We start from the raw sequence: 25780 nt of genomic DNA on the forward strand, positions 1-25780 counted from the left end.
TTTGCAGCAAGCAGCCGTAGCGGACCAAGGACATGTGAAGAGATACTTCAGATCAACAACCTTGAAGAGCTCACTAGTAACTACTTGCCTACTTGTCTGTCAAAGCTGTTTCTCTTTAACATTAGTCAAATTGGACCTATCACATAGAGTACCTACTATTGGACGTTGTCGAGTTCTGTTTTAAGAGCTCAATTTATAGGTTCTTCTAGTAAAATATCTAATTTAAGGAAGGAGTTTAAATTTCCAAATTTGATTATTAGTATCATCATCTAAATTCCTGATTAGACATAGAGTACCTACTATTGGACGTTGTCAGGTTCTGTTTTAAGAGCTCAATTTATAGGTTCTTCTTGTACAAAAATCTAATTTAAGGAAGGAATTTGAATTTCCAAAGGTTTGTCTCTATTAGTATCATCATCTAAATTCCTGAGCATTGTATACAATGTAAACTAGTTATCAACATTGATGAAAAGTTTATGTAATCCTGGATAAATTATTATTGACGATTAGATTATAAACTCGATTCACTAAAAAAATCATATTGGATAAACATTTAGATTTAGAGCCGGTTTCCGAGCTCGGGATTTAGCTAAGTTCTAGACTTTAAACAGCTGGGGTCAGAAAATTGGCTTTCCGAAACGGGGCAAAGTCGAAGTTTTATGACAATCTTTATTTTTTCATTTCTACAATTTTAAACGTTTCACTTGACGAAATTAAACATTCCTAAATAATACAGAATAGCTGAAACTTTACACTATTTTCTCTTTATTCTATTTTGTGTTCAATTTTTTAGTTTTTCTATATTAGTTTTTCAATAATTCAAACGTGACTATGACAATGACTACGACTCCACCCCGTATCAAAAAGCAAATTTTCTGACTCCAGCTGTTCAAAGTCTAGAAATCAGCCAAATCCTGAGCTCGGAAACCGGCCCTAGAAATTGTGTAATCCTGGATCAAGTTTGACCAGGGTCAACCTACCGGCGATCCCTTCTTGTCGGGGTGCGGCGACGTGGACGGCAAAAAGTTCTTGAGACTCCATCCGTTGCGGGGCGGTTCCAGCGCCTCGGGGGCGGGGGCGGGGTGAGCTGATGGTGGAGCTGCCGCCGGAGGCGGGGCAGCAGCAGGGGACGGGGCATGGTCAGTGGGCGGGGCGACAGGGGCGGCCGAACTCGAATCAGAGTCTGATTCGGTGTCGGAGGCGGAATCGTCTTCACCCTCATCCTCACTGGAGCTGGCGGGGGCGGCGACCGGCACTGGGGGCGGTGACATTGGGCCGAGCATTGGAGACACTCTGCAAAAGTACACAAAACCAATCACATTTTAATAAAATTCTAATGAAGTATTTCAATAAGGATACTTGAAAAGTTCAATTAATAATACCTGTTGTTTTACACCTGAATTATATCTATTGTCTATAAATAAATAAATAAAGAGATAAATAAAAATAATAACTACGTAGTACCCTTCTTGAACTTTTCTACAGTAGTTTCAGCATTCATGCCATTTTCAAGTTCATTTTTTCAAAAATTATTTTTTTCCAGTGAACAAATTTTGTATCTTCTTCAGCAGCTGGCTCAATTCATTGGTTGAAATTATGAAAATAGTTATATCCACAAACTTGAATAAAATACAGTAGCTTCCTACTTATGATAACAGCATAAAGTCTCTATAAAGTCCTCTATATAATTGGAAAAACGTAGGATATCAACCATACACCAAGCACTTTAATCAGCTCACTATATAGGCTAATACTGAGGTGAAAAAATCTTGAAGGTAATATAATTCCCAAAATACTTGACACCAACTAACAAGACCGATAATCATTGTACATAACTGAAGATGTGTCAGAAAATTGCAATTGAAATCCATGAATTCAAGTTAAAATTTTGTCACCGAACTATTATTTGTTCACTAGGTCACTTCTACGCACCAGAGCCTTGCAAATCAAATAATTAATTTAACACTGGCTAATAATATAATCATTTTCTCATCTTACATCATGTTTGTATAATTAGCGACTTCACAAATCAATCATGGAAAATTTCGTTCATTTTCTTCACGTTTAAATCACCACTGAGGAATCGTATTTAGTCATGAAAAGAAATTGAATTGAGGTAAATTCCATAATAGATTAATGGAGGTTATATATTTGCAAAAATAAATATTACTTACATTGGATTCTCTGGTAATGGGGAGAGGGCCATTGATCCTTGTGATAACATCGATGGACTTTTTTTCAGTAACTGGTTCACAGGTCTGAAATTATAAAAAAAAAATTAATATTATTTTGAAATCCTAATCTCTACAATAAATAATACATAGAATATCTAAAATCATAATAAATAATATAATACAACTTACTATCAATATTGATTTATCTGGCCTTGGTATCATCTCTATGATTTTCTAGCAGCACATATCCATGAATAAAACTGAATTCGATAAAATTAATTCAGAAGTAGTATTCACTTTTTCATTGATGGTTCTTCAATGCACGGTATTTAGATGAAAATAAATATATCTTATAAATAAAATATATCTTCTATATACCGTGCTACGATGTATGTTTATGTTATGCTTTTGAAGGGATGATTCAAGGATCCAAAGGTTCAAAGAACCCCACACGTCAACTGAAGCTTATTGTGTGTTTCTTCAATGTAAGCAGATGATAATTATTTCCATTGCCAAATTATTCAAGCAATGAACAAATATCAATTTTTGCTTAATTAATATATGCAGCTACACTCCATCAGTCCTCAAAATACCCAAACATTAGAAATGAGTTTGAGGCTTTGATTGGTCATGAATTGATCAAAATGTGTGTGCTTGTATGAATAAATAAATGAATAATTGGAGACAAAATGTATTAATATATTGCACACCTGATCCTGGAAGGTTATAATTCATGAAAAAATATATTCTACTAAGTAAATCGATCAAAAGTTGTGTGCTTGTGTGCATAACTAAATGAATAATTGGAGACAAAATTTATTAATTAATATATGTTGCACACCTGATCATGGAAGTTTATAATATTATTCATAGGAGTATAATATTCTAAGTGAGTATACGTGAATATATTCGAATCATGAAATTTAGATTGAGATCACGTAATATCAATTTAATTACAGCAAGATGTATAGCACTTCATTTGATTATGATTATCTTCAGGACATAAATTTCATTCAAAGTTGAAATACTCTATTGCAACTGATATTGACTGCTATCACTATTGTGGGTAGAGTGGAAGAGGAGCCTCTTACAGCCTCAACTTCGCCCACATCAATTTAATGTAGTGAAGTGCAAATGGAAGGCATTTATCAATCTATCAACTACTTTTGTTCTTTGATGTCCGGTTCCACCAAGCTCTGTCATGACATTTGTACATAATCAAGCTGGGTACGCTTTACAAGTTTGCAATGGAATAATATTATCTACAGTAACTATCGCCATAGAAATCATACTAGCACTTAATACTTTCATCTATATTATATAAAAGCGAAATGGCACTCAATCACTGACTGACTGACTGACTCACTCACTCGCAGAACTAAAAATCTACCGGACCAAAAACGTTCAAATTTGGTAGGTATGTTCAGTTGGCCCTTTAGAGGCGCACTAAGAAATCTTTTGGCAATATTTTAACTCTAAGGTTGTTTTTAAGGGTTTAAAGTTCGTCTTTAGCATGTATATTCTTCTTCTCCCAATCTCTTAATTATTATAATATTGAAATTTCCATATCATATGTTACTATAGAACTATAATCTAGATAGAGTACCTCTTCGAAACAGTTGTTAACTGGCAACTAAATTAATAATTTTGTCAGGTTGGCATTAAGTTGAGTTGACTTTGTTAGGTTGGCACCAAGTTGAAGATTTAAATGCATTTATCGCGGAAAAATTGATTGGGCACTGCTACTTCAATCCTGGGAATATTATTATTACTAGCCGTCAGGCTCGCTTCGCTCGCCATATCCGTTTAGCCAGACGTTTAGTCTGGACCCCCGACTGGATTGTCCTACATATATGATAATTCTCAAATGAAAAATGCAGGCGAGCGAAGCGAGCCTGTTGTTCTCATTCTTGGACGATCCAGTCGGGGGTCCAGGGGGCGGAGCCCCCTGGCTAGACGGATATGGCGAGCGAAGCTAGCCTGACGGCTAGTACTTTATAAATGATCATACACTTTGGAATCAGTTCCAGTGTACTTGTAAACCGTTACTGATTTGACCAAGATCAAATGTCTTGACCGAGCTAGGTCAAATCAGTAACGGTTTACAAGTACACTGGTATAACATTACAGCAAAGAGGATAATCAGTTTGAATATAACCATAGAGAAACAATAGCGTAAGTAGATATCCCATGGTATAGGGCGTTTATGTCGCAACTTTCACTGTTATCTCAAGCTGATAGTCCACGTAGTTCTTTCCTGTGACGTTTTATGACGCTGGTAGTCTCTCATATTGTGCCGTTCATACACTCTCACCCCAACAAAACAGTAAAATTCGACAATAATCTACAGTAATCGGCTTGAGATAACAGTAAAAGTTGCGACATAAACGCCCTATACCATGGGATATCTACTTACGCTATTGTTTCTCTATGATATAACTAATTTAATGATTAAGTATGATTATAAATCTATATTATAATGATCAAGTTTGAAATATTGTATCATATTTTTGTCTCTTTTCTGTTTAGGGCTACTTGTAATATAAATAGAAATACAGATCTCAATACCCTTTTTGAATTATTTTATCACAACATGTTTCGAACATTCATGCCGAATGTCTATTTAAATTATATTTTCTATGTGGAGTTTAGGTTGTGGCAGATATCCATATTGAATAAAACGTCTTAAAATTGACACAACCTCTCAATCATTACAACATTTTTGAGAAACAAATTACCATACTGAAGTTTACAAGGGATTGATGTAGATGTAGGTGTAACAACCGAAACTAGTTCTCCGGAAATCTTTTTAATAAATACGTGGTAATGGCAGTTCAAGTCGTTAACTCCGATATTGAAATATCTTGATGGAGTATTGAGATTTGAATACTTGCATTATCTCTGCAAAAACATATACGAGTTTTTTCGATTAGTATATAATCAAGCTATCAAAATGAAACAGTTTTCTCAAGAAAACATTTTTTTTTCGATCATTACTTTTTGAGATATGAGCGCCTAAAGTTTAAATTTTTGAGACAGTACATTTCAAGTTCGGTAAGAGATAAATCCATGAGATTTAGAGGATAGATTCTTCATGGTATTATTGATCTAGTAAAACAAAAATTTTCTGAAAATATCAATTTTTGAGAAAGTTATTTAATTTACCAAAAATGACAAAAAATAACTCAAAAAAAGTTATTAAAAGTGAGTTAGTACATCAGTTTCTGTCTGGCTTGAGAATGTGCAACACCAGCACGAAACGGTCGTCGCCACACCAAAAGAATATGAGTGTTTTTCACTTTAAAGTTACATAAAAATACAATGGTAACAATAGTGAAAACAAGATGGGTAACCAACAATTAATTATTTGAATTCAATTAATCTTACCTTCTGTTCATCTTCACTCTCAGAGAGGCTCAGGTCCTTTTCCAATCTGAAACAAACAAAAAAAGAAAAATCGTTAGAAACTGGATTCTCTCTCTTCTTTGGTTCAAATAATAGTGTATCACATAGGCTACTACAAAAACATTACACATTTCTCACTTCTACATTATAGAATAAAATAGTATACTAGATTTTCAATAATTTTATCAAATAGTTTATCCAATTACTATGGTACACCAAATTAAATTCATCACTTTTCTCTTTCTGATCTAATAATTCTAGTTAGAATCTAATAATTCTCGTTAGTTTTGAAGCTAGTTAGTAGCAATTGTCCCCTATCGCGTGTCGGCCAATCCTCATCTCTTTCTGCTATCATTATCTCTCTCACTCACCCCTCTTTCTTGACAATATCGATCCACTTCCCTCTCTGTTGCTCCTCATTCTCCCGTCTGTCATTATTATTTCCGGTCATCACAAGAACCAATTGCCAGTGAAGCGTAGTTACTTAGGTACTAGTGTTCCAGCAACGCAAATTCTAATTTATGATGACGTCATAATTCAGTGGCAGTACGTCATAGCTCAAATATCCGAGCAACTTGTCACTTGAATATACAGACAAACTAATGAAACACTGACACGTTTCAGAATAATAATTGCGCTGCTTGATGCAACTTTAAATTAAGGTCTGGATTCAGTTATCAAGTTGGTTCTGCACGTCAGAGCCTACAAAATATCACCTGATTAATATTAGTGGTATTTCAATAATATTAACGTTATGAATAAATCATTCATGACGAATATTGTATCAAAAACTGGAATCACATTTAAGCCTATTCTGAACCTCACAGTATGAGGTAATAGGACAGGTGCCACAGTAGAGGTGGAATTCATTTTTTATATTTGACAAATAACTCTTTCAAAAATAAAAAGTTAGATTACAGATGGAAATTACTGAAATATTATTGAAAAAGATAGATTTTTTAATCAGTTGTAAAGTTTATCATGAACGTCATAGCTAAGTTTCAAGAAAAATATGGGCGTTTCCAATTTATTTCAAATTCGGAATCTTGTTTGAAAAAGACGTCAAGTTTGATTAGGACTTGCTCATTTATTACAGTATTTAGATTACATTTAAAAAAGTTCTAGAAATATATTAATGACACACAATTTTTCCTGGTTTAACTTGATAAGATAATATTATGATTGAAGGGAACAGTAGTCTATTTTCATCATTTGTGATGTGAAAAGCAAATAGGGACGAAGTTGTCTCAAGAAATCAAATTTGAGATATCATTTTTCCTCAATAAAGGAGACTATAAACTAAAAAAAATTCAGATTGATATCTCGAATAATGACTGAGTTATGCCTATTCAAACATAAAAACAGGACAATGTTATAACCCCATAACGACAACTGTTCCCTTTTCTGCAACATTAAATGTCATATAATCGACGAAAAAGTCGACTTTTCAACCGATTCTGATCAACAAAGGAAATGTTATTGCACGATAATCGATTGAAAACTCGTAATCGATATTTTTGACCATAGTCTCTATTATTGTCTGCCCTGAACATTTTACTCTTCCGACAACTGGTCCCTTTTCGCTTTCCACATCACATTTATCGATCAAATGTCAATTCTCATAGGTAATTCAGAGGTAATTTTTCAGCACAAATATAATCTTCAAAATATTGTATTGTTCACTGTATCCAAGAAATAATAATATATGATTTAACAACGAACAATTTCCATTTATTCATAACCATAGGTTTTGAGACCTCTAGGTTTCAATATTTAAAAGATGACTAGAAGTCTAACTGTAAATTTATGTAGCTAATGTTCGTCCACTTATTCATAACCATAAAAGTTCTAGACATTTATTAATAAGAGGTAAATGTTCCTGGTTTATCTTGATAAGATAATATGATTGAAGGGGGAAGAGTAGTCTATTTTCATTATTATAGATCAAATGTCAATTCTCATAGGTAATTCAGAGGTAATTTTTGTGGAATTCACAAGTTTGTGGAAGATGACTACAAGCCTAACTCTAAATTTAAGTTCAACTGATTGCCAAATGTTTTTCCGAAACAGGAAAAATTCAAACACCTTCAACACTAAATTCAATTAAGATTTTCAACAGCGGATACTGACTAAATTGGTGAATACGTTGCAGATATTGACTACAACGTTTACCATTTATTCAGAGATTCAGCACGGCATAGAAACATAAAGATATTTAATCTATAACCAGAGATTATTTGTCTCTGATATAAGTGAGTAAAAAGTTAATCCTCATTTTGCTTATTGAGTTAAGAATACGTAGTTTGGAACAATTGATTCGTTGAACAACAGTCAACACAATAGATGGAAACAATAGTTATAAACAATAGTTGAAAATAGATCCGGAATATTTGTTATTAGTTTGGCAAGACTAGAACAGTTCTCTAGTATGTTGATTGGGAGAGCATAAGCATAGCCAGTGAAATCAGGGAGGGTTGCAGGCTCAAGGTCACTAAAGTAAGTAAGGCAGTGCAAAGGGGTTGATTTCCATGAGACTGGGGTGCTTCCTATAAAATCGAAGAGGGTGCAATGCAATAAAGAGTGGGGTAGAAATCACTGACAGGAGATGATAGAATTAGTTAGTAGCTGGGAAGAGTTTCTGAGAGAGAGAGTCAGAGAGAATACGAGAGCGTGTGGGAGAGAGAGATATGGAGATAGTCAGAGAAAATAAAAGATTGAGAGAGAAGTATGTTAGAGAGAGAGAGAGAGAGAGAGAGAGAGAGAGAGAGAGAGAGAGAGAGAGAGAGAGAGAAATATGGAGATAGTCAGAGAAAATAAAAGATTGAGAGAGAGAGAGAGAGAGAGAGAGAGAGAGAGAGAGAGAGAGAGAGATATGGAGATAGTCAGAGAAAATAAAAGATTGAGAGAGAGACAAGTATGTTACAACAGAGAGAGAGAGAGAGTCAGAGAAAATAAGAGAGTGAGAGAGAGAAGTATGTTACAACACAGAGAGAGATATAAGATAGTCAGAGAAAATGAAAGATTGAGAGAGAGAGAGAGAGAGAGAGAGAGAGAGAGAGAGAGAGAGAGAGAGAGAGAGAGTGAGAGTGAGAGAGAGATTGAGATTGAGAGAGAGAGAGAGAGAGAGAGAGAGAGAGAGAGAGATTGAGAGGGAGTCAAGACAAAATAAGAGATTGAGAGAAAAATTGGAGTGGATTAGAGTACTTTATTAATTTAAATATATGTATTCAGGACTATTTATTTTTATTTATTTATGTATGATACAACAGAGAGTAAGAGAAAAAAAGAGAGTGAGAGAGAGAGAAAGTGACACAGAAGGAGAAAGAGAAATGGTGTGAAGGAAGGGTGATAAAATGATGAAAGAGGAGACGGGAGAAGAGAGGACTGTATGGAAAAAGAGAAAAAATGACGTTATTGATCTTCTTAATACTTTTATTAAGTGATTGCAGACATGAAACTTACAATCAACCCCAAAAAACCATTTTGATATAACTTTCGAATTTGTGCAACACGTATAAGATGGGAAATAGTCTACAATGTATTCAAAGTCCAAAGTTACAGCAATCAGAGTATAGAACGATCTCTACAACATTATGACAATTGACTTGATAAATAAACCACAATAATGAATACATTATCTTTTTTCTCTGGAATGCACGTATAAAGGTTCGTACAGATATACGCGCCGCGAGCATAAGAAATTCACTTTAAATCAGCTGATTATATCTGTATTTTTACAGAAACAGTAAGATATAGATATAAAAAACTTGGCATAAGCTGATTAAAAGTGAATTGCTCATGTTCGCGGCGCGTAAATCTGTACGCACCTTATGATAGGGACTAAATATATTCAAAGTCGCAGGTTGCATCAAGGAGTGATTTCTACCAGATTATGACAATTTATTGACTTGATAAATAAATGACACTTAGAGCCGTTTGCACAGTCAAAGCTTAAACTCGATTTAACCAGCTGGTGGCTTAAACTCAAAATGAAACACATTATAACAAACTAGACTTGATACGGATTTAATCCAGTTTAAAATGAAATTCAGTTCAAACTGACACTGTGCAAACGGCCCTTAATAATGATAATGAATAGATTATCTTTTCCCTCTGGAATGAGAGGATTAACATAAATTTAAACTTATTAATTTACTCAAAACCAAGTTCTGTGTTAATAGAATGGATGATAAAGCTTAGAGTTAGATAGCTTTTATAAAGTTAACCTTACGTTGAGTATTTCCTAGTGCGAATAAATGGGTCAAATGAATATAGAACTGATTATATTCTATGTAATGTACTAAAATCTAGAACAGGAAGGCTGTATATGTATTATGTATACTATGAAGCATATTTCAATTACTGGAATAAGACCAGGGAAGCAGTTCAAAAGATGACCTATATACTTGGTTGCTAGGGAGAAGAGGATGGAGGTGGAAGGAGAAAGAAGAGGAGGAAGGGAGAGAGAAATTTAAGGAGAGATAAAAGAGAAGGAGGAGAAGAGGAGATGAAGAAGTGACAGAAGAGAAAAAAGATAAAGAGGAGAGGATTGGTTGCTAAAGAGCCAAGATGATGAGAAGAGAGGGAGAAAGAAAACAGGAAATAAGAAGAGGAAGGGAATAGGGATGACAGGTAAAATGGAAGGAAAAAGAAGGGAGATTTGATCTAAGGAGAGGATGAGGAAGAATGAGCAGAAGGATAAGGAGCAAAGAGTAATCGGAGGGGGGAGATAGATAGGATTGAGAAAAAGAGGGAAAACAGACAGAAAAGAGGGAAAAGAAGGAGAAGAAAATGATGGAGGAGAATATGAAGAATACAAAGAATATGAAGATGAAGAATAATGATGAAAGAAGAAGAAAAAGGATGAGAAGAATAAGAAAAAAATGAGAAGAAGAAGAATAAGAAAATAATGAGAAGGAGAAGAAGAAGAAGAAGAAAAAAAATGAGAAGAAGAAGAATAAGAAAATAATGAGAAGAAGAAGAAGAAGAAGAAGAAGAAGAAGAAAAAGAAGTAGTAGAAGAAGAAGAAGAAGAATCATAATAATACAATCAAAACGAATAAGAAACGGTTTATAAAAAGAAATTGAGAAGGAGAAGTATGAAGACCTGAAAGCATAAAAGAATCTAAGATGAGAAGAGATGAAAGACGAAGTACAAGAAATCGTACAAAGAAGGGAATAAAGAAGCAACTGAGTACGAGGCAGCACAGAATGGAGAATTGAATAGTTAATAAGTTACCTTTTACACCGCTGGCAAAGTCAGCTCGGAAGTGGGTCATACATACATGACACACATTGTATACGTCTATACATGATACACAAAATGCTAACTGGAGACAGGTGGGAGAGGGAGGAATACATACATACGTGTGAGGGGGGTTGGGTGGAAAATCAATAGTTTTCAGAGTTAAATTGAGAACGCATCGGTTAGTGAGAACGCCAATGAAATTTATTATGTGTCAGAGTCAGGAGTCACCAGACCTGCTCACTTCTGACAAGAGGCTGTTTAAATCAATGAGGATATCTATATATATGGATGACTATGTAGATGATTATGTTTTGGTGTGTGTTGATTATGTTTTCATGATTATGTTATTGATTGATTGATTCTTTATCACAATAATGACAATGTATTGCCAGATCTTGCAAGACCCATTGCATACTAACACTACATTATAATGGAAACAAATGAACAACTAACATATTCAGAACAGATAATAGATATGTAGATGAGTAGATAACTTCTAGAAACAAAGAGTAGAACCTATTTGTTGAATAATATAGAATAGAAATAAGAATACTAAGTAAATAAAATGATTCAACTTTTCTAAACAGATACACATACACACACACACACATGTTAAGGAGTATCCTCAGTTTTTCTCTCCCATTCAGTGCTTTCTTGTGAAAATAAAAATGATTAACAAATAAAAAAAATGTCTCATGTCTATCGATTTTAAAATTCATAATTATGAAGTGGTAAAAGAGAGAAAACAGAGGTTTCAGGATTTATATTACAGTTCGAGTTTGAACAAAGATTAGCTTTTCTCAATCAATGTCATGGTTAGAGTTGACCTGGAACAATTTCTGCTGATCACTCTACTATTAATAAAAACAGAGATGCATTTACTACCATCCTATGACAAAAAATATTTGTGAAATCGTTACTATCATTATTTTTCATTCATCTTATTGGTTTTGGGTCTTATTGAATCAGAGCAGCTTGTAGTTATACTGTAGTTGATATGATAAATCGTTTGATTTGATGAATATATACTTACATAATATATATGCATAATATATATACATAATATATATGTATATATACATATACATACGTTTGAATAGATCCACAAGAGGTATTTTATATACTTTGATTGTATGGTATGAGATGTTATGATATTTCTCCATAATTGAAAGAATAATATGTTGATATTGTTAAAGTGGTATTGATAATATCAACATATTATTCTTTCAATTTTAGATACTATCAAAAGATAAATATCCCAAAATATAGAAACATATTGATATAGGTAAATACATAATATATACTTGATTATTTTTGCTGGCAAAATCTCTAAGGTTAGTTCGAGGGAGATATATTTATTTCCTGTACATATGTAGAAAGTAAATATTTCAATTCCACACAAAAACACGAAACATAAGAAACATTACAAGAAATTTCTGAAACCAACCATTGTATGTAATTGTAAACTATCTAATATTTTCAATTAACTATTTAATATTGTGATTGATGTACAGTAGTAGTTTTAGTTTTTTTTGAGAAATAAACATTTATATATCTATTTATTTAATTGTGATTTTGTTTTGAAACTTGTATTGTATTATGGCAAATGAAAATTCAATTTAGGGAAGGTAGATCAAAAGTATTAATAGATATAAAAACTGTAATCAATTTGAATAAAACATCAAGAATATAATGAGTTTGTTTTGAAACTTGTATTGTATTATGGCAAATGAAAATTCAATTTAGGGAAGGTAGATCAGAAGAATTAATAGATATAGAAACTGTAATCAACTTGAATAAAACATCAATAATATGAGTATAAAAAGGAATATAATAGATTCATTCATTTATGAAGCATTTATACTCCTATTTTTGTTCACAGTGCATTATTTCTGTATGCATACTATAAGGGAATTATGAATAAATGGGGAGGAAAAAGAACAACGCATATGAAAGAAGTTACAACAATATAATGACAGGTACTTATTGATCTTGAATCCCCTGACACAGTTGCACAAAAAAGATAGTTTTCTTTAACGATTCATTATCCTCTCTTTGATATTATCTTCAGGAGATCATCCACCTGTCCTCCCAACAAAAAACAGACCCAAGACTGCCTCAAGCTGTTGATAAGGTATTCCCAAAGACAGCAGCTGGAACTTGGCTCTTTTCAAAATTTGAAACCGGAAATAAAATAGGCTGGGGGTGATAATTGGTCTTTTCAACCTCATTTGCCAGTTGGCTTATTTAGGGAGATGAGAACAATAGAAGACAAATATTTTTTTTATAGAATCTTCCCGAGTGAACAAATTTGTAAATGTTTTGAGGGATCAGAATAGAATATTCACAGGCGAGAAACATGGTTGAAATTCCTAATTATTCAAAATCAACATTGATTAAAAAATTGATTCTATGTACCCTTGAAACAATTCAAGTAATTTTAGTTTTGGAATTATTGCTTTTCCATTTATTGGAAGAAATAATCTGATGTGGAAGGAAAAACAAACATTAGCAGAAAACTTTAGAATTGAATCAAATAGGTAAATCCTGATGGAAAACCCGAATGGAAAAACACAGTAATTTCCATCACTAAGGCCCGGTTGCACAAAAGCCGGTTAAATTTTGATCGTGATTACTTCCACAAGAACCAATCAGAGCATTAATTATGATGCTGAAAAAAACAGTACATCTGCTTATCTTATATTGGGTAGTTACTTGTTGTAACAAAGTGTATCTTTATGCTCTTTTCAAAAAGCCTTCTCTGATTGTTTCTCGTGGAATTAATCACGATTAAAATTTAACCGGCTTTTGTGCAACCAGCACTATTTATGTCAGATTTATTCAGAAAAGTCCTTTTTTCAAAAAGCCTTGTCTGATTGTTTCTCGTGGAATTAATCACGATTAAAATTTAACCAGCTTTTGTGCAACCGGCACTAAATGTGGTCGATTTCTATTCAGAAATGCTGATCGGAACAAATAATTTATTATAAATGATTTTAAAAAGCAAAATAGAATAAATTGATTTGGAATTATTATTGTAGCCTAGATATTCTACTCAATTTTTTAGAATTTCAAGTGAATCCAAATAATTTTTTAGGTTCAATTTTGAAATGTTTGAGTCCGAAATAAGTGGATAAGAAGCTGAATTCCCTACTTCCACTTTCCCTGGATCCCTGACTACATCCGAATTTTAATGACGACCATTGACAATGACTTCCTGACAGGAAGGGTTTCATCAGATGATCGCTCCAAGGCGGGAAATAGAGGCCAGGTGTAAGATTACACCTTTAAAAAACACACACCTGTTGCTGTCTACTGGATACGTAAGAAGGTGAGTTACAGAAAACTGGATACGTAAGAAAATGCGTTGCAGAAAAGTGGATACGCAACACTGATGTGTTACTTGCAAATGATACAAAATATAGATATGTTGCTAGAAAATGATACGCAACTAACAACTCTGTATCAAATTGGTTGATACACGTATCATGCAACAGTAGATCGACAAGGTAAGTCTAATTTAGACGATCACAGTAATTATGATGCTGAAAAAATACAGTACACCTGCTTATCTCATATTGGGTAGTTACTGGTTGTAACAAAGTGTATCTTTATGCCCACTATTGTTCCAGGTAAGGTGTGGAGTGAGAGAGAAAAAGAAGAAGGAATAAGAGAGAGAGTGACAGAGAGGGTAAGAGAGACATCACCTGTTGCTTATTAATTAACATCAAACTTCCTACATCCGTTCCAAGGGTTTCAGCTGGTCTGCAAGTCCTCATCTTCACTTCTTCTTCTTCTTCTTCCTTATTTTTTCTCTCCATCTTCTTCGCTCAGTGTAATTTCTTCTTTTACTGTTCTTCTTCATTTTCTAACATCCTGTCTTCCTGTCCAACAAAGCTTGCCGTAAGCTTCCTGTCAATATTTTTGGATCGTCTTGTTTTTGTAAACAGTTTTCGACTCTTAAACTACTTCTATAATGATTATTCTCCACTTTCTAACACGCCGAACCCCATTAAAGTTTTCATTTTCATTATTATTCGTGTATTATAATAATCTACACCAAAACGTATACAGTCAATCCTACGATCCAATATATTGATATAATTTTGTTATTAATATATTCCATTTTTTTGAAATTTGTTGGTATCACGAACTGAGTTCTGAAATCCTTAATTGCAACTATTTTTTATTTCATCGATAGTTTCTAGTTTGGTCATTAGTTGATATCGCATCTTCAATACTATATTTTACTATTTTGGAGATTTGTAGTTATACCAAAATTTGAAAATAAGTTCTGAAATTCCCTATTTGAACTATTTTTGCTTTTCATTGATAGTTTCTAGTCATTGGTTGATATCGCATCTACAAATTTATAAGATCGGATCACAACTTTGCCCACAATGTTTACAATGTGAATATCGTAAATTGAAGGCATTTATCTATCTATATTTGTACTATAAAATAACTTTTCGCTCTCCATTGTACAGAAAAACTGTGTATTGAATATGATGGGAAACATATTCATCTCTGTATTAAAAATCGCCGATATAATCTTCATTGGTACAACCAAATATGTATTTTACATGTTTTAATAATAAGGCAATTCTTTCAAACCTTTGTACTGGGACATTCAAGTAAGTGTTCAATCAATCATTTTATACATTAAAATGCACTACAAAATTGGTCTAGACATCTTTGTATACTCTCTACTCAACATTATATTGTATCAGAGCGGATAACATTTTTAAATCCATTCTATTTTTCTATAATTGTATCAACTTCATATTTGTACTCCAACATTTTTCATTCATTGTGCTGAACATCTTTAAAACAAATCAGATTTTATTGCCTTACAGAAAATTACAGTTTACAAATGTAATATTTTTAGAATCTCGTACCATAACGTATATACTTCTTACGATAACATTTCAATCCTACCCGATCAGAAGTCAAAGAACTAGAAATTCCAACTAGGAACTAGAGTCCAAAGTGAAAAATAATAAACACACTTTGAACATACACAACTGTTTTGTGTCTTTCGGCGATAGATTAAGAAAACATGGGAAGAAAAATGGTAAGCAAGACAGAGAGAAAGAGAGTGAGAAATTTATGGAGATACAATGGAAGAGAGAAAGAAAGATAGAATAGACCACCCAGATACACCTAGTAAATAAAAGCGTAAAAGAATTGAGAGATGGATTGTGGAATAGTGAGTGCGGTTCTAGGTCCTATCTGAGTAGGATTACTCTTTTCTCAGTCTGTTTTCTATTTCCTTCTCACTCACTCTCTCTTTGTCCGTGAATTCCTGGCGGTGTTTCTCCCTCCCACGTTACAAATTAGAGGCAACCGTAGCATGGATCATCACGCGCACTCAAGTCGGCCAAATATGCGTTCTGGAGGAAAAGAGAACGATGCAGAAGGAGAAGAAGTAGAAGAAGGAGAAGAAGTAGAAGATGAGGAAGCAGAATAAGTAGAAGAAGTAGAAGAAGAAGAAGAAGAAGAAGAAGATGATGATGAGGAGGAAGCAGAATAAGCAGTAGAAGAAGATGAAGTAGAAGAAATGAAAAGGGAAATGACGAGATGAAAGATCAGGTTAAAAAGATGAATATACAAGTATTGGGAGACAGGAAGTGAAGTAAGAAATAAAAAAGATAAGTAGAAGAAGAAAATAAAAAGAAGCAGCAACTGAAAAGTAGAAAGTAGAGGAGGACATAAGATGATGATGATGATGAGGAAGCAGAATAAGCAGTAGAAGAAGAAGAAGATGATGATGAGGAGGAAGCAGAATAAGTAGAAGAAGTAGAAGAAGGAGAAGAAGTAGAAGAAGGAGAAGAAGTAGAAGATGAGGAAGCAGAATAAGTAGAAGAAGTAGAAGAAGAATAAGATGATGATGATGATGAACAAGAGAAAGGATTGCAATGCATAAGGGAAAGATTAAGAAAGTGTAAATAGAAAAGGGCAGAAATGAAGACAGGTTGAGATAAAGATGAGGAATAAAAAGTAGGAGGAAGAGGATGTGAAAGTGGAGTTGGGATGGTAGGAGTAGGGGGAGGAAGACGGAAGAAGAAGAGGAGGAGGAGGAGGAGGAGTTGGAGGAGGAGGAGGAGGTGGTGGTGGAGAAGAAGGAAGAAAAACAGAAGGATGAAGGGGAGAGAGGGATGACAAGCTTAAGTGGGAAGATAGAAAGGAGAAGAATAAAAGAGGAGCAAAAAGGAGATAGGAAATGTAGAACACGAAAAGGAGGAAAAATTGATAAGAAAAGAGAGACAAAGTGGTCTTTGAGAGAAGACAAGGTTGAGAAAGAATTCAGCTAAACCAACAGAAAATGAAGGAAATGGACAATCAGGCAGTAGAAGAAGAAGACAGGACAAAAAGAATAAAGAGCAATGATGAAGAAAGCAGAAAATGATGAAAGAGGACGAGGTGGAGTAAGTGAGAGGTGACAGTGGACAAGAAGGAGGGAGATATAAAAATTGGGAAATAATGAAGTAAGAGATTGAGAAGGAAATGAAGAACAAGTATGATTCGCAGGAGACAGAAAATAATAAGGAGCAGAGAGGAGAAAACGTAGTAGGAGAAAAAGAAAGAAAAACAGCAAAGGATCAATGAACGGAGATTGTTTTACATAGCTATGAGAAAATAAGAGATTATGGGAGATGACTAACTCCATGATAATTCCAATCCACAACCACAATTACCGCCAATACTGGGAGAGGCTAACTTCACCCATGATTCTTCAGCTTCAAACAAAATAATTCACTTTAAACCGTCAGCAGTGTTCGAGTGGAAAGCATAGATGTTATATATAAGTAAAACTAACGGTTCATGATAAATCTCATACAGATAAATAATAATTCCTATAGTGAGGTCCACGTTATAATGGCAGTGTTTAATTAGCAATGGTTTCGCTATCCTTGTCCATCATTCAACAAAGCGGATAGCGCTCTCTCTTTCTCACTTTGCTCTGTTGCCAGATCGTCTTTTAACAATGTAGAATTGATAATTGATTAACAAAATATTTCATCTAAATTATGAAAATTATTTAAATATAATAAAGTAAATAATACTGGATCAATGCACTATAATTTTCAAGTTTGCACTAGTTGTAAATAAATTCAAAATCTAAATTTGGTTATCACTTTCAATGATTTATCTTCAATATCTGCACTGATATAATTACTCACTACTATTTTAAAGTAAAAAATCTAATATGAAATCATAATCTTAAATGTATATGTTGGTAGTAAAGTAAATAATACTGGATCAATGCACTATAATTTCTAAGATTGCAAATAGGTTCGGAATCTACATTTGGTTATCACTTTCAATATTTTATCTTCAATATCTGCACTGATATAATTAGCCCACTCACTACTATTTTAAAGTAAAAAATCTAGTTTAAATGTATGTGTTGGTAGTAAAGTAAATAATACGGGATCAATGCACTATAATTTCTAAGTTTGCACAAGTTGTAAATAAGTTGAAAATCTAAATTTGGTCATCACTTTCAATGATTTATCTTCAATACCAGCACTTATGAAAGTACTCACTTCTGTTCTAAAATAAATAAATAATCCAATATAAAATGTTCTAATAGTAAAGTAAATAATACTGGATCAATGCATAATAATATTTCTAAGTTTACACTAGTTGTAAATAATTTCGAAATCTTATTTTGGTTATCACTTTCAATTTATCTTCAATGCCTACACTGATATAATTACTCACTACTATTTTAAAGTAAAAAATCTAATATAAATGTATGTGTTGGTAGTAAAGTAAATAATACTGGATCAATGCACTATAATTTCTAAAGCTGCGTTTACACCAAAGTTATTAACAAAATGTTAATAACTTAATCCTTATAGATTCTATTAGATTGAACATAACTTATCATACACATGATCATATTATGTGTTTGTCAGGTTCCGTTCAATCTGATAGAATCTATAAGGATCAAGTTTTTAACATGTTGTTAATAACTTTGGTGTAAACGCGGCTCAAGTTGGCACTAGTTGTAAATAAGTTCAAAATCTAAATTTGGTCATCACTTTCAATGATTTATCTTCAATATCTACACTGATATAATTACTACTATTTTAAAGTAAACAATCTAGTATAAATGTATGTTTAGGTAGTAAAGTAAATAATACTGGATCAATGCATAATAATTTCCAAGTTTGCACTAGTTGTAAATAAGTTCAAAATCTAAATTTTGTCATAAATTTCAATGTTTTATCTCCAATATCTGTACTGATGAAAGTACTCACTTCTGTTCTAAAATAAATAAATAATCCAATATAAAATGTTCTAATAGTAAAGTAAATGATACTGGATCAATGCATAATAATTTCCAAGTTTGCACAAGTTGTAAATAAATTCAAAATCTAAATTTGGTCATCACTTTCAATGATTTATCTTCAATATTTGCACTCACTACCGTTCTAAAGTAAACAATCCAGTATAAATTTATGTTCTAATGGTAAAGTGAATAATACTGGATCAATGAACTATAATTTCCAAGTTTGCACTAGTTTCCTAGCCTAAACAAGAAGCATGAGCAATCTTTTACTTCTCACTTTCACAGGAAAGAATAATTGTTGAAAAGTAAACATGACTGTAGTAAGATTTAGTTTCTACTTTCAGCATTGGTTAAATGGGAAGCATTGACATAAATGATATAAGGTATGCTGACAGTTTAAAGTGACTCTCAGTGAAGCACGACTGTGTTAGTAGTAGGAGGTTACCAAATGTCAGAGCACCGACTTTTGCCACAACGTCTCTATTCACTCAATCAACAGCCACTCTCTCTTTTATCATCTCTTCTCTCTCATTCCCTCTCATCTTCTCTCTCTTTTATCGTAATTCCCCTCATACTCTCAACTTTTCTCTCTCTCTCTCTCTCTCTCACTCTCTCTCTCTCTCTCTCTGCAAAGTCATCATTCACTTCCAAACCTAGAGTATATTTTCTTGTTGAACAGTCCTAGAACTTTTTACCATCTTTTCACCAACTTTTTTGGAATCTTCTTCATTCAACTTGATTGTCTTCCTAATTAATCTGTCCTGCACACTCTCTCAATTACTCTTTTCCCTCTCTTTCTCTCTCATACTGAGAGGTAGATAATCTTATGAAAAGGGTTGTGTGATAAACAGAAAAAATGTCCTTGATAAAGTCACTACCAGAGATAACTTATACTTTGACTAAGATTGTTTTATTCTATGGTCTCTACCATTAAAGATATCCAAAAAGATATCTAAACAGAGTCAGGGAAAACTTATACGTTCGGTTTCTTGTTGAAGATTGTTTTATTCTATAACAGAGTCTCTCGTTCTCCTTCTTCATTTGAAAATTAATCAATCATCGATGTATATTCATTAATTATTTTATCATTATATTTAAAGATTGTAGATTTACTTACATTTATAGAATTATAAATGAAAGTAGATCGAAGTTTTAAAAATTCTTCAATTATCTTATCCGTGAAAAACCATTGTAGTATTTTTAGCTATTTATGAACTTACTGTATTGTGTTGTGTACATTTTTTAATAACATTTCACTTAGTTATTTTATTAGAAGACACTTCACTTCGTAATTCTATTTGTAAGCTTTGTGTTTTTATCTGTAAACACCACTCAATTACCAAAAATTGCATTCTAAACTAAAAATTACATTCTATAACACGAACTAGCATTCTATAACATTCTAAACTAGAAATTTCATTCTATATCACTATTTATTATATCTTTTTAGAGGACATTGCTTTTCCCCTACTGTTTATTCCACTGGTTTGAAAATTAATTTTGATCTTCAATATTATAAAATATTCTTTCTTCTTTTGCAAACATTATACTTCGTAGCTCCATTTGAGCATGACAATAATTTCAAACCAAGATAAATCTCCACCTTTCCTTCAACTCCAGTCAACTCCTTCAAACTAAAACAGAAGTCTTTCCGCTCTCTTTTTCAACTCTTTTTTTCTCTCTCTCTCTCTCTCTCCTATTATTCGCTCTCTCAACCAGAGCAGCAATCACAACAAACATACAAAGGCGCTAGAGAAATTTCCCACGCTAGATTGAAGACGACCAAATAGAAGGAGAGAGAATTGAGAAAGAGAAGAACACCCCATGAAGAAAGGAAAGGTGTCGCCAGGTGCTGTTGTCGTCTGGATGCAGCACAAAAATGAGTCTTCCGCTGATGTCGTCTAGATCCAGCACAAAAATGAGCCTTCCGCTAAAAATTTCACTCAATCTTCTTCACTATCCAGCAAAACAGATTCCAGTCTTTCTGTCACTGTCACTATACACAGCATGGAAACCGTTCAACGAGAGTTCAATATCCTCAGAAATAAACTACCCAAAACGGAAATAACTGATAAAACTCCAACACACACTGGGAAAGGAGTGTTCTACTCATGTCAGTCCTACCAGTATGGTAAAACAAGATTGTTTCATCCATTTGAACTGAGGAAAACATTGGATAAATAACCATAATATGAAATAACGAGACTTACACGTGCAGGAGATGATGATGATGATGATGATGATGATCTACTAATAAATCTCCAAATTTCGACTCTTGAGAGTTGTAATACTTTTGGAAGAGACACGAGAAAGTCCAGGTCGTGATTTACATTTTACAACATGAGAGGCTACTTAAGAAGTGAGAAAATCGTATATGGTTGCCAATTTAAGTTGAAAATTTCTAGAATATTTCATGGTATATATTCAATCAATTTGAATGTTGAATCACTATTCTTCAATTGAATATAATATCACGACGTAATAAATTAATGATGTCACCGCCGACTGTAAAAGCAACCTATATTAAATTGTAAGTTCTACAATATCATTAGTCAGTAAATCGAAATTTCAAATGGAGATGATTAATTGTGCATTTTTTATTCTATTGTTTTCACTCAACTATATCAAAGATTGATTAAAATGACTATATGGAGGGAAAATAAAATCAATTGGGAAAATTTTTATGAATCAGCAAATCTCGGTAAATATGTTCCATTGTTTTGCGCACCTCAGAAATTCAGAATGGAACAATTTTAGCATTATACTAAATTTATTTAAAAATGCAGTATTATTTAAAATTAAGAGCTGAATGTTTAGTTTCAGGTTGATAGTTGACAGAGATTTTTATTTGAACTTGTTTTGCGCACCTCAGAAATTCAGAATGGAACAATTTTAGCATTACACTAAGAAAATTATAAAGACAGTATTATTTACAATATTAAGAGCTGAATGTTTCGTTTAAGGTTGATAGTTGACAGAGATTTTTATTTAAACCTTTTGCCTTCACAAGTTCAATTTACTAGCAAGTGAATGATTTTATGAATTGGAACAAGAAAGTTAAATTTCATTCAAACACGAACCACATATTATCAGCAGCAGTTAAGAGTTGAGATTTAAGTAGATATTGAAGAAGAATTTCAGTTCATCTCAACCGTGAATCAGGAGACTTCTTATTAGGGTTATTCAGGTGAGGAAAAAATGAAATAAATTGAATACAGTAATGAAATAATCAAGAAATTGAATTTTATGAATGAGATTGGAAAATGGATTGAGTTATTCTCGTGAACCCTCATCCTTGGATAGTAATAAAAAATATTTTCAATTTTTCAAATTGAGAAAAATTAGTCCTTCTTAACCTATTTTAAAAATAACCTATTTTAACGTTTTTAAGGATTAGTCCTTTTTTAAAAAATTAGTCCTTAATTAACCCTTCTATTGAAGGGTTATTTTAGACAATATTTATTTACATGAATATTATTGAATATTTTTTATTCGACTAGCTATAATTCTATCAAATATCATTTCCAGGCTCTACAACCTTGTCTTCTTCTATCCTAGCAGTTCTACCAACTGACAAAAATTGTAACCAACAATGTTGTGGAGCGAACGCAACGTAAATCGCTCGAAATCGTGCTCTAAACAGGGGCCAATTACATGCTCGACGCTCGCGCGTTCTTTCTTTATTGCAGCCATCAGTCACAGAAAGTTTCTTCATCACTGTAGTCACTGATTCACTTCAAATTGTCTGCATTCCACATAAGTAGCTTCTAGGCTTCCCATTCGACTAATAATGACAGATGGAAGTGAAGTATAGCTAGCTAATTCATCTCTCCTTTCCTTTATATTCTCTGCATAGACATTCTTTTTTATCTTCTTTTTCTTCACCATCACCGCCATCTTCAAGTAATAATTTTTTCTTCTCTAGCTCATCACACAGGTCTCTTTCTGCTTCTTCTTCTTCTTCTTCTTCTTCTTCTTCTTCCATTTCTTCTTCTTCTTCATCCTATTCTTCTTCATCCTATTCTTCTTCCTCTAACCTATTTCTTTCACCTCCTGTTCCTGTCTCTTCCCTACACTCTCACCATCTCCTTTTTCTTCTCATCGCAAGTTTTCTTCTTTTCTTTACTCTATTCGCACAATAATTTTACTAGTCTACAACTCTCCGACTCTTCCTTATTCTCGTTTCATTTCCTTCAATCCTTGCAGAAACTCTCCCATATTAAACCGTTTCATCACCTTATTTCATCATTATCCTTCCATTCAACAACGTCAAGTTTGTTTTCATCTCCTTAACTTATTTTCATTCCCTTTTTCTCCAACATAATCATCATCTTGTTCTTCTTCTTCTTCTTCATCTTCTTCAGTATCTTCTTTTTCTTCTTCTTTCTCCTCTTCCTTTTCCCCTTCTCATTTTTTATTTACTTTCAAATTCATCATTCCTGACTTCATCTTTTCTTAATATTCCATCCTGCTTGTACTCCACCTTCCTTCCTTCTTATTCATTTTCTTATTCTTCTTCATCATCCTACTTTCTTCTTCCTCTCCATCCTTCTTCATTCAATTTTCGTTTTTCTTCTTCTAATTTTAGCCCCCGTTTCGTCTTCCCCATCTTCTTCTACATCGTTTTATCCTTCTTACTACCATGTACAAGCTACGAGCTTTTTTACAACACCTACAATATTTCTCACTCATTCTCTCATTCACTCTCCCTCACTTCCTAACTCTCTCTCTCTCTCTCTCTCTCTCTCTCTCTCTCTCTCTCTCACACACACACACACACACACACACACACTCTCTCTCTGTCTTATACAGTATATCTCACTCACTTCTTCTCTTTATCACTCTTCTTCTCTCTCACTCACTCTGTCTTTTCGCCACACTCACTCTCTCTCTCTTAGACTCACTCTTTTCCTATCTGCCAATGTCCACTTCCAAGGTGGAACAACGAATTCGTTTCATTGCAATAGGTAGGCTAGAAAGAAGAGAAGAAAAAGGTGGCGGAAAAAGTGGTGGAGAAGAAGGTTATGGAGGAAGAGGAGGAGGAGGAGGAGGAGAGGAGGTGGAGGAGGAGCAGGAGGAGGAAGGGCCGGATGTAGAGGAGGAGGAGGAGGAGGAGGAGTTGGAGGTAGAGGAGGAGAAGGAGGTAGAGGAGGAGGAGGTGGAGGAGGAGGAGGAGGAGGAGGAGGAGGAGGAGGAGTAGGAGGAAGAGGTACATAGGATGGCTTAGAACAACTCAAGCAAGACCGTCTTCTTCTTATTCTATAGTTGAAGTAAAGAGACAAGGCCTTTCAAGCATTAGCCAGAAACAAAATTATCGTGCGCCATATCTACACTGATAGACCGATTCACACAGGCGTCTGTTTTCACTGAAGTTCATTATTATTTCTCGTTACCTTGATAGAGCTATAAAGATCATAGATTGTAATACAATATCCGCCTACTTATGACTTTCTTGTTAACTGCCAAGTTCCCAAATACAATCACGTTTATCTTTAAATGATCCTTTGAAGTATCACTTATGTACCTTACGAATATATGCATGCAATACTATAGTATTATATAATATTAATATATTACATTATAGTATTATATTATAACTAGCCATCAGGCTCGCTTCGCTCGCCATATCCGTCCAGCCAGGGGGCTCCGACCTCTGGACCCCCGACTGGATCGTCCAAGAATGAGATCAGCAGGCTCGCTTCGCTCGCCTGCATTTTTCATTTGAACATTTTTATCATATGTTAGGACGATCCAGTCGGGGGTCCAGACTAAACGTCAGGCTAAACTGATATGGCGAGCGAAGCGAGCCTGACGGCTGTTAATATAATATTCCCAGGAATAGCTCTGATTGAAGTAGCAGCACAGTATACATACAGTACGGAAACTTGGCTATATCCTGACGCCAAAATCCGCCATCTTGTTAGGAAGCGCCGCATTGTAATAGTATTGATGGTAGGTTCGGATCACTTCAATGATCCGGATCAATTGTTCTCGTTCACTGCCACGAGCCAATCAGAAGACCAGGATTGGAACTTCCCAAGGTCACGTGACGTGTTTAGTATTGGGGTCATGCAAAAAGCATTGGTTAGATGGGCGATTGATTAGAAGTTTCCATTCTGTATATTCTGTGGTAGCAGTGCTCAATCAATTTTTCCGCGATAAATGCATTCAAATCCTCAACTTAGTGCCAACCTAACAAAGTCAGCTCAACTTAATTGGCAACCTGACATAATTATAAATTTAGTTACCAGTTAACAACAACTGTTTCGAATAGTTACTCTCTCTAGATTATAGTTCTATATTAATATATAGTATGGCCTTTTTCCAATTATAATTAAGAGAATAATAAGAATATACATGCTAAAAGACGAACTTTAAACCCTTAAAAATCACCCTTAGAGTTAAAATATTGCCAGAAGATTTCTTAGTGCGCCTCTAAAGGGCCAACTGAACATAACTACCAAATTTGAACGTTTTTGGTCCGGTAGATTTCTAGTTCTGCGAGTGAGTGAGTCAGTCAGTCAGTCAGTGAGTGAGTGCCATTTCGCTTTTATATATATAGATACTATGAAAAATGTTTATATGCTATAACAAAATTTTATATAAGTTTGCTTTTTAAAAGTGAATTTGTGTTTAAAAATAGTTTTCTTGG

General features: G+C 33.7%; 1 protein-coding gene across 1 annotated transcript in view; it reads right to left on the minus strand.

Annotated features, from left to right (window-relative positions):
* The window catches only part of LOC111063337 (AF4/FMR2 family member lilli), a 49913-nt gene that overhangs the window by 20767 nt on the left and 3366 nt on the right, over window positions 1–25780 (minus strand). Inside the window, exons 2-4 of the mRNA XM_039439265.1 lie at window positions 5562–5607; window positions 2175–2258; window positions 981–1293 (exon numbers count right to left, since the gene is read on the minus strand). Of these exons, the coding sequence (XP_039295199.1) occupies window positions 981–1293; window positions 2175–2258; window positions 5562–5572 (408 nt within the window). The 5' untranslated portion in view covers window positions 5573–5607. The remainder of the gene's footprint in view (window positions 1–980; window positions 1294–2174; window positions 2259–5561; window positions 5608–25780) is intronic.

The sequence above is a fragment of the Nilaparvata lugens genome, chromosome 12 (genome assembly GCF_014356525.2).
Source record: "Nilaparvata lugens isolate BPH chromosome 12, ASM1435652v1, whole genome shotgun sequence".
Lineage (NCBI taxonomy): Eukaryota > Metazoa > Arthropoda > Insecta > Hemiptera > Delphacidae > Nilaparvata > Nilaparvata lugens.